The sequence below is a fragment of the Acanthisitta chloris genome, unplaced genomic scaffold (assembly GCF_000695815.1).
Source record: "Acanthisitta chloris isolate BGI_N310 unplaced genomic scaffold, ASM69581v1 scaffold3142, whole genome shotgun sequence".
Taxonomy (NCBI): Eukaryota; Metazoa; Chordata; class Aves; order Passeriformes; family Acanthisittidae; genus Acanthisitta; species Acanthisitta chloris.
The window spans coordinates 43,966-54,771 of NW_008660865.1; the positions used below are offsets into that span (position 1 = coordinate 43,966).

The 10,806-nt window shown below is 39.4% G+C and overlaps 1 protein-coding gene across 1 annotated transcript in view; it reads right to left on the reverse strand.

Moving 5' to 3' along the window:
- Positions 1-10,748: 10,748 nt before the first annotated feature.
- The window catches only part of TECRL (trans-2,3-enoyl-CoA reductase-like), a gene marked incomplete at its 5' end in the record, with an annotated part of 46,994 nt that continues 46,936 nt past the window's right edge, over positions 10,749-10,806 (reverse strand). The window contains 1 exon segment of the mRNA XM_009069974.1: positions 10,749-10,806. This exon segment is cut by the window's right edge and continues 32 nt beyond it. Within this exon segment, the coding sequence (XP_009068222.1) occupies positions 10,749-10,806 (58 nt within the window).

Below are 10,806 nucleotides of genomic sequence, written 5' to 3' on the forward strand. Positions count from 1 at the left end.
ACTAACAAGCAACAGCAGGTCCAAGTACAGGAAACAGGAGGAAGGTGGGAGCTATCTGGAGAATGGAGCAACTAGCAGGAAATATGGATCCTCCTTCAGCATTCAACAGAAAGAGACATAGACATCTTGGTGAACTTGAAACACTTTTCTCTTGCTGAGCTCATGAACTTTTTGCCAATGCCAAAGGAATGTTCTTTTTCACGTAGCTGAATATTGTGGGTAGGGGAAGAGTTTTAATACTGTATTCAGTGTTAAATGTCAGGTAAGAGGGCTGCCCATTGATTTGTGTGGGGCTTGCAGTTTGCTTGGGGTTAAGTATGGGAATGCCTCTGTCTTGGCTCAGGATGACAACCAGAGAGCTCTGAATGCTCATGTAATGTAGATTTATAGCAATGCTGGTAGCAATTAGGGTATAGAATAACTACCTTCAGCACAGTGAAAATTATGCATGTTTACAACTGGAGGTTTGTGTCTGATGATGAAGCAAAAAGAAAGGAGTTGCATTTCAGTAAAGACTTCAGCAAAAGACAGAAACAGCTTAGGCTAACAAGTAAGAAAAATTATTTTTTCAGTAAATATCAGGATCCTTTACCTATTGATCATGTCTGAGAGTCCTGTCAGCATTTTGGCAATGTCTGATTTGTGGTGTTATGCATCTAGGGCTTTCTGCCCCATAACAGACCTCTGAGAGCTGTCTGGGCAGTGCCATTCCCCATATCAAGTCACAAACGCAGAAGGAGAAACTCTCCTGGGAGCCTGATCTAGACAGGGGATCCAAATGGGATGTACTTCAAATCCTCAGCACCCACAGGATGGGACGAGAAAGAGTTCTCTTTCTTCTGGGTTAGAGCCATCTGATATGCTGAACATGATGGCCATGATTCAATGGCAACCCATCACTGCCTCCCTAACTGCTCACTTACCAAACTGCTTCTTTCCAGTCAAACTTTGTGGTTTGCATTACTGTTGGGTGCACATGGAGGGAGCAACTTCTGCACACTTAAGTTTAATGAGCTGAAAACTATCAGTGCTCTGTGTAGTGCTGCTGCAGCCAGGAAAGGCTCCCCTGTCTCTGGGGAGAACAGATGTAAGAGGTGTGATTCTTGAGAGCAGGTAGAGCCAGAGAATCCTGCACTTTTGCCTTCAGTTTATCAGCCCATACCTTGCAGCTGGCCAAAGCCATTTTCTGAAATTACTTTTGTTGGAAAATGCTCTTTTGTTGGCATCTGAAAAGTCCGTAGGAAGATATGCAACAGAGAAGTTCAGAGAACTGTGTTTTGATAGTTTCATTTTATGCATCAGTAGTACGTCCTATTTGTATTAGTTTAGATGATTAGTAGTAATGTTTTCATGCAACTGTCATATCCTGCCCTATGAATAGCAGTCATTCTACCATGTTGCAAGGAAACATTTTGACACTATGCAAACTAATCTTTTATCCAAACATTTCTGATATTCAGAAAAGCAAAATTTTAGTATGGTTTTCATGGTTTCACTATAGACTAGGTACAAAATTCTTTTCCACAATCCATTTTTGAGTGTGAAACAAATGTTACTTACTTGATTTAGGGAGGGGTAGGGTTAGGGTTAGGGTTAGGGTTTCATGGTTTCACTATAGACTAGGTACAAAATTCTTCTCCACAATCCATTTTGAGTGTGGAATATATGTTACTTACTTGATTTAGGGAGGGCAGAATAACAAGCAAACTGAATACCAAAAATCTGGAGTTTCTTTCAAGTTGAAAATACTGTGGGTTTTTTCCCACTAATACCAAGGGAGAGAAGGTTAATCTGGAAGCACACAGAAATTCACATTTACAAAATCTGGTCATCACAAGGCCATGAAATCTTTAATTTGTTTATTCCTTCCTGAAGAATATAAATCACTGTTGTATCACCCAAATGTTTGTGAGTTTATCAAAAGGAGCATTTATTCAGCATTTGTTCTACTTTGTCATTAAATCCTCTTGATTATATGGCTGCTGTTGCCTTTTAAATTCCTGATAAATATGTTGCTGACAACCAGCTGTTCTTTTCAATGCATCATAACCAACCATCCTGGAGTAAATCATTAGTCTGCTTGTATTCATCTATTTTATTTATGTCACTCAGGGAGATTACAATGGCAATCTGCAACTGTGGACAGCTTTTGTTTTGGAGGAATGCACCATCAGTGGCAGGGGAACATGAGGAACAGGGCAGAGTTTCAGGGACATTATCTCTCTTGGAGCAAAATTATTTACTTGCTCAGTGTTATCTCTGGTGACTTTGGCCCTTCTTGCCCTGAGTTTGCTTTGGCTCCGTGCAGACTGGTGACACTGCAAGAAGCCTCTTAGGACTAAATCCCCAAACAAGGCATGGGAAAATGCATGACCCATCACACCACCTGGTTACCCCTGGTAGCCAGCAGGTGTCATAGACCCTCTGCTCCATCAGAAACTCTGCTTCTTCCTGGCCTCTGGACTGTAAGCCATGCTAGTGGCAAACTCCCATCACATTGGCTGAGGCTAAGGAGAGAGGCAGCCTATGTTGCTGCAACATAAAGACATATAATATATCCTCTGGGGATATAGGAAAATGAGACAGAGAGAAAATGTTGCAGGGAAAAATCTTTAGAAGCTCTAGAAGTAGTAGAATTACCAAGCCTGAATTTGGTGCCACTAACCTTCATTGACTTCAAATGACAAGTCCTACAGGGCTTGCCTGAGATCAAGGCATCAGCAGGACCCCTAATTGCCCTGAGTTTTCCATCCTCTTGCCTATGAGGTCAGCAGCAGGAGAAGCCCCATCTGTAGACATTTCTTGTGGCAGAGGATGGTTTTTACATTTTCTCTACCAGCCAGCCTGGCTTAACCTTTAGGCCATCCTTCAGCCTGCCTCTTAATGTGACTATTTTATCAACAAATACAGTTAAAATGGCAGTTTATCCAGCTCTGTCTGCTACTGCTTGAAATTTTTATATATTGTGACCTTGTTTGCACCCTTAATTTCTGATGGAGATGCTCATCTCCTTGCACTGTAACCAATGAATCAATTTTATTATCTCTGCTGAAAGTGGAGAGGGAGCACTGTTTCTCCCCCATTCCTTATCTTGAATAAGAAAACTGCAATTTTTCTTTCCTTGTAACTGCCTATTGATTGTGTATGTTAACTGTACATTTGTGGGTGCTGAAGGATTTAATTTTATTTCTCTTTGCTCAATGATATCTAAAAAGTGACTGCTTGAAGGGCTCCTGAGAAGGGGGATCTTGCCAACATGTTTTATAATGTGTTATTCACATATAATTACAACACAGCAATGTGATTACACGAAGCATTTCCTTTTAATTGCTTAGATGTTCTTTTTGAATGATATAAGCATCTGCAGTCCCAAGGCCCCAGAACTGCCATAGGGAAGATTGCCCCATATTGCCTTACACATGCCTATATTTAGTGCTTCTATATAAATTGTTTGCCAGTAAATAAAAGTAGTTATTTTTCTAAGTGTTTGATGGCAATGGATCCTGTGCTCACTTCTGTTAGTCTGGGCAGTCCTTTGCCACCAAGTGTGAATCAGATGTGTGCCTTAACAAAACACAGGCTGTGAAGGACCACAAGAATTGCTTAAGGGATGAGAAGTAAACCTCAACTTGCTCAAGGATGAAAAAGCATTTGCCAGCATATTTATTTAGATGGCTAAACCCGTCTTCCATTTGGCTTCAGCATCCTGGCCTGGCACCTGCAGAACATCTAGCACAGCTGTGGCAGAGTTGTGACACTTCAACCCTTGAGCAGTTTAAAGATCACTTGTGCACTGAAACTTCTTGCCAGGGCAAAGGCCATCAGCAAAGGGACTCCGAGAGGGAGAAGGAATGGATGAGATGGGCTTTGGTCCATCCTGGTCTCAGCACCTTCAGCACTGGAGTGGGGCAGTCTGTGAGGACTGTTATCACCTATCTATGATTCCTGAACTCCCTCTGAAACTCACACACTCTGACACCCTCAATCAAATCATGTGTCTGCCCTAAGGATTTGGTATTGCAGTTCATAAGGGCAGGAAAATTTACCACCATTTCTCTGGTAGGAAAAGGACTTAATTTCCCTGAGAAAAAATAAAGACGAGTATACATAATAACAGGGCATGCAGTAATTCCCTGTGTAACTTGCATTACTCTGTGCAAGTCCATAATGGCTTATAGTTCTAAATTCTAAATGGTATTTCCAAAACAAATGCAAAAATATTTGAATTGCAGCTTCCAGCAAATATTTGCATGTGATCAAAATAGATTATCTCTTTATTTAATTTCAAATCCATAATCAAGATCACCTTTATTAGATTATTGCAGTAAATCTTTACTGCACTGCGTTCTCCTGGGATAGATTACCAAGGCACCGAGCCACTGAGTAGAAGCCAGTTCTCAAATTACTACAGTCCTGTTCAGTTTGTCCCTGTATCCATATAAGCACAATATCCATCTTCCTTTTACCTGCTAGGGCCAGCTGCATAAGAAAAATGTGTCCCTGAGTAGCTCCAGCTCTGTAGAGGTTAGGAGCAAATGAAGAAATGAGAGACGTTTTGATGTTAGGCCAAAGGTAGTGCCAGGTATTGCAATTCACTGCTTCAAGATTTAGCTCTGCTCTGCAGTTGGATTAAGGTAGGATGTTTGGCAAGTCTCTGAACATGGCTGAGCATTGTGCTTCACATGGCTATTGGAAGGATATCTAAAAATGCCAGGAAAATAGTCAGGTATATACAGGGCAACAGGGCTGAAACTGGTTAACAGCATACATAGGGATTCTTCATTCTTGTTTCGAAATCAAGTGGTTTCCCTGTGGTATCACTGCATATATCAAAGCTTTAATGGGAAAATAATAAAGAGTTTGTATGAAAAGAGTACAACTCCAATGCAAAGCACCTTCTGCAAAGAGATTATGCCAACCAGAGAGTGGAAGAATACAGTGTTTGTATGTGTGACAAATATTCTCTGTTGGTTCAAGAATAGGTACTTCGTTTTTTATTAGATATGATGTGTCATCTTTAATCAATTTCTGACAAGCTTAGTTGTCAGAAAGAGTGAAATTTCTTTCAAAAAGGACATAACTGTTAATCCCTTAAAAGCACACTGCAACCACATTCTAATTAATGTTTCCATCTGCAAAGATGCCCTTGAACCTTGGAAATGGCCTCGTATTACTAACAGAAAAGATAAAAAGTACCTTTTTTTTTCCTATTCTTATCTTGAGGAGAGGGACTACTTTTTTGATATTTGTTTGTTTTGTAACTTAGTGTCATAGTTTCACTAGTCGACTGAAAACTCATCAACTTTTCAGCATGAATAAGAGGAAAAAATATTTAATGTGGTTGGTTTTCTTTGAAGCCTTTCTTGTGGTGCTTGAAAAAAGGCCTCAAATGGTGAAACCTATTATTTTAAAACAAAAGCCTTTCTCATTGCTTATGGCCAGATACTTGGAACAATGAAAGGGATTGCTGGTAGAGCTGTATTACTTTTTCACAGGAATAATACTGTATGTTAGGAAGAAACTGGCTAACAATCAGATTTCTTTGACAAAAGATGTGAGGTTTGCTTTTTTAAATATGGAATTCATTAGTACTGTTGAATACTCTTATCATATTTCATTTAACTATAAATGATTTCCTCATACTTGGTTCCTTAGTCTTCAAAGGCTTTAGAAGTTAGATAAAAGTAGGTACATATTAGAAGCTTGGGTACTGTGGAGGTGTTAATATGTGGTAGTTTGGGGACTTTTAATCTAAGCACACATATTTCAGCACCCATTAACTTGTCTTCTCTTTTGATAAAGAGGTTTTAGACTGACTATTGCATTCCAAGGAAATTCAACACAGATTATTTCAGTCACACAGTGACCAATGCTTGTCGCCTGGACAACTGCTTGTCCGCTCAGACAAGATGGCAAAGTAAATGTTTTCTCAGATGTACTCACAGGGCAGACTGTCAAGAGCTGTTCTCTGGTGTGCTAGACAAACAAATAACCAAACACCAGGACCATGACAAAAGGCAGCTCAGCTCTTGGTTCTGATTCCTGCAGAAAGAATTGTAATTTTGAGTCACAGATGGCTGAAGATGTGCAGAGACCATTAAGATAAACACTCTTCTGTGATGCTAGACGTGTGATGTGGAAATCACCTTTAATTGTAGCTATACAGCATCCTCTGTACACCCACCTATGATAAATCAGGCCTTTAATAAAAAATATTGTTCATATAGATATTAATCTGTGTCCAGTGGCAGCACAACACTTCATTTGCTTTTATTTATTGAACACTGGGATAGGAATACAGTGCGTTTCTCTAAAAGATTTCATGAATGTTAATGACAGGGAATATCACATGTAGGCAAAACTTGTGCCTAGGAAAATGTAGAACAGGAAAGCCAATAAAGCATCATGTAAAAAATATTAGCTTGCTGAAAAGTTCTTTAAGGTTTGAATGAATTTTTAGTTCAGCAGAACTTGTTAGAACTATAAATAGATAAATAGTCTCTTGCTTTCCTATAGTTTCTTCCTCCTATAGTTTCTTCCTCCTATAGTGTGCTTTAGAAATCTTTACATTCAGTGATTTTTATTTTATTATATTTAGATATCACTGCAGGCTCTCTTTCAGAAAACTACTTTGATAACAGGCTGTTTTATCTCAGTTCCTAGTGTGATAAAAGCCAGTTTAGAGTCACGTACTTTACACAAAACAATAGAATGTATGAGATATTGATGATAATGGCATCTTTAAAAAAGGATGACCATCTGCCTTTATTCACTTCTGCTTTTAGTATCTATTCGTGCTACACTTTCCCTATGGAAAGATGAAATGATGGAGATAATTTTCAGTCCTGTCAGCTGCAAAGATGTGGTAACCATCTTATAAGACAAACATATGGTGGAGTCTCAAGGGCTTTTTCAAACTGGGAATCCAAATATAGGCTGCCAAGTTGTGTACAGAAGCATCTGCCACTTCAGTTCCCCATCACAATGTCTCCCTGCACAACCAGGAAGCCTGAGCTGGTGCCTGCTCTTTTCCAGGTTGACCTTTCATGGCAAGATCTGGCCACAGAAATGCAGAACTGTGTATCTGAAGGTTCAACTTTAGGCTCCTGAATTTGAAAGCCTTGGGAATAATGTGGGAAAGATAAGACTCACCCATCTGGAGGGTCACAGCAGAAACCCAGTTGTAAGCTGCAGCATGAACACGGAAGGACCTGGATGTTGAACAGTCTTTCCAGGTGGAGCAGGGAGTGATTATTTTGAGATGCACTTTGAACCCACTAGCTGAGCAATGCCATTCACAGAGTCCTTATTTGGCAGGGCAGGAAGGATCCGTTCACACTTCAGTCAATTTATTTTTACACAGCCCTTGACAAAACTGTTGTCTAGTAAGCCCAAAACCTCTGTATCGTGCTTTATTTGTGGTCTCTTGGTTTAGATGGCTTAGCTTCTGAGGAGTATTAAGCAGAAATTGCCCCTATAGATGGGGCTGCACCAACTCCTCATAGCTAACCAGAATGTGTCTCCAACTTCAACCACTTAGTTGCTGTACAGTGCTGCTGGCTTCTGTCTTTTGTGAGAAATGCTGTAATTTGCCTCTACGAGCTGTTAGGAATGCTTTAGTGCTAACAGAAGTCACAGGGCAGTTCATACTGGCCCTGGGAGCAATAGCAAGGGAAGGCACCACAGGGAGTGGATTCACTGCCCTGTGGTCTGTCACCTTTCCAAATGCAAAAACTGAGGAAAAAGGTATCAGAAACAGATTTAGCTCAAAGGGACAAAATGGGTTCTCTTGTAAGTAGTGGATTTCATGGCCCTTGTGGAGAGGCAGGATTGCAAAATGTAATTCACATTGTCCTGATTATTTTCCCTTTTCCATGGACACCAGTGCCTCCAGTGCACTGGAATGATGACATCCTTAGCAATACCGGAGAAGCAGCTTCACATGAAAAGTGGCCAAAGGACAAGTACTGAGCTGCATCTGATGGATCATACTGGAGGTTGACTCCTCCCCTTTAATCTTGAAACAGAGTGACATTCTGGTAGTTGGGTGGTCTTGCCCATGCCTTCCTACACTGATGGCTCTGAAGAAGTTAGGTCTGTTTTGGTTCAAACTGTGCATAGGGCTCTTGGGCTAAAATAATTGTCAATTGCAGCTATTTATGTATTAATAATTAATTTTTTCCTGGGTTTTTTTAGTATTATTTATTTTGCTTGGGGAGTTATGTGTGTTTTGGGGTGGTTTTTTTCAACAGCAAGGCCCTCAACGTTTATGTAAACAAAGGCTGATCATTTTTAAATACTTTTAGTCTTAAAGCAGAACGTGTCCCCAATGCCAGAAAGTTAACTTACCTGTTCTAATCACATGGAACTTGCCCTGAAAATCAGAGAAGGCCATGTAATACAGAAGGATTTGTGAAGGTGCAGGAAATTAGATTTATTGCTATTTGTGAGGCCATTTATCACTGCTCAGAGCAGTTTTATCCCATCAACACCCCATTGATGAATCTCAAAATATCTATCCTGTTTGTCTGAAACAGCCTTCTGCAACATATCTTCATTTTCTTACCCTTTACTTTACTTTTTACGTTACTTTAAAACTTCAGTCATTTACTACAGGAACCAAAACTCTTCTCCCCAACACTCCATGTACTGAACAACCAGCTAATAAACACGGAGGTGAACAATTTCTGAACTACTTCTTTGCCTAAGCTAACTGTTGAATAGGAACTGTGTTCCCAGCAATTGGAATCACACTGGAAACATGGCTTGGAGAGACTTAAAGCTGCAGCCATTACAACCAAGAGATGAACAGAGGAGTAACTAATGTTGTTATCTTCCCACCTGGACTATTTTAAACTTGAAGATTGCTAAAATGAGACATTTAATAAACTGGAAATAAAAAGAATCCCAGTAGCTGGATTAAAAAAAACAGGCAACAGACGACTCACATATCTACACTGACTGGAAAAAAAGATTAAAAAATTTTGTTGTTAAAAGAAACACATGTGATAAAAGAGCACAGAAAATATTTTTTTTAATAGATCTTTATTAGTAGTCTGGGTTAGAGAACTGGATATTCACTTTGATTCAGGTTTTCTATTGAGAGGAATAAAAATTCTAGGCGTTCACAGGTTTCAAGTTAAAAAATATGGAAAGTGATTTATTTACATTACAAAGATGAAATTGAGTTACAGTGGCTAATAGGATAAGTGTTACAAGTTAGACATTGGAAGAGGGATATGAACCCAATTTACCAGTCAAATTAACTTTGTTAGAACACTTGAGCTGGTGCAAAGATAACAGTGCCTTTAGGAGACAAACTGCCTGCCTTGCTTGTGTTCTCCAGTGTTTCTCTAATGATCATAAAGTTCTTTAGGCAAGCTTTTTCACCTGCCTAAGGGAGCCAAAAGACATGGATAAATGAGCAACAGAAATAGCATGAAAACTGGACTTAATGCCCTAACTGTCCATATCTTAATGCCTACTGGAGCAGTTCTGGTTCTTTTGCTCTGTGTACTTAACATCATGCTTCTGCATGACATGGATGCCACTGATTGGTAAATGGAGCTAAATAGTGCTTTCAGGATTTGAATAACAAGCCCAGGGAATCCCTTAAAAACTAATAGCCTGGAAAGGAAAGTAGCAGATAGATCCTGACCAAACTAAAGGGGAGCTGAAGCCTTTCAGCAGTGTCCATCCAAGGCAGTTCAGATATGAACTGAAATGCATTTGGAAGGATATCTTTCCTTTCTGATAACGAGCTGTACTCTGGATCATGTTGTGCCCAAGGATTTCACAGTACTTGATACAAGTATGGTGAATGGTGCCTGGATGCAGTCAGGCATGGAACAAAGGGATCTTAACAGGCTTGTTAGTGCAGAAAGTCTTCTGCTATTTCTAGGTTGCTTCATGTGAGAAAGGGAGATGGATTTAAATGATATACCCAAGGTCATGCCTCAAATTAGTAGCAAGATGGGAAGCACCTCACAAACAGTCCCCTCCTGGGGTTATGGGCTGCTCTGCCTGCCTGAAAATAAAAGAAAGCAAGACCTCTTTGCAGTGATCAATTTAAGCCAATTTGTATTGAACAATTTGCTTTGGGATTTAAAACAAAAAAGAAAAGAAAAGAAAAGAAGAAAAGAAAAGAAAAGAAAAGAAAAGAAAAGAAAAGAAAAGAAAAGAAAAGAAAAGAAAAGAAAAGAAAAGAAAAGAAAAGAAAAGAAAAGAAAAGAAAAGAAAAGAAAAACCCTTGTGATCCTAGGCTAAACAGTGTTCACATCCTTTAGAGGAGCTGAGGCAGAATGTGCTGCTTCTGTGCACCTTAATAAAAATAAGGCTGTGAAACATCTTCTGATACAAAAATTCAAGCCTCTTGTCCATATCTACCACTGAACTTTAAAATTACCAGACCTGAATGCATGAATGTGAGTCATGTTCATTTATTTTAACAGCCTCTGTGCCCATTTACACCAGCTAAATAACTAACATTCAATATAAGCAATTTTCTTGTCCCTTTGCAATTAGCTCCATTACAGAAAATCTAATTAAGTCATATCTTTTAGCAGGAATCAAGAATTCAAGAGCTACATTTTTGCACTTAATTAAAAGCTCTTTGCACTGAACTGTTAATTTTCTGAAAAAATATCCGGTAGTTTTTCCTCTGATCCACTTGGTTACTGAATGAAATGCCTCATTTAATCTGATTAACTCTTGTTCTGTACACTTGGGCTCCAACTCTTGTGAAGATCTCAGAAGATGATAGGAATCATAGCTGCTTTTCTCTGCATTTCTGGATAAAATCTCTTC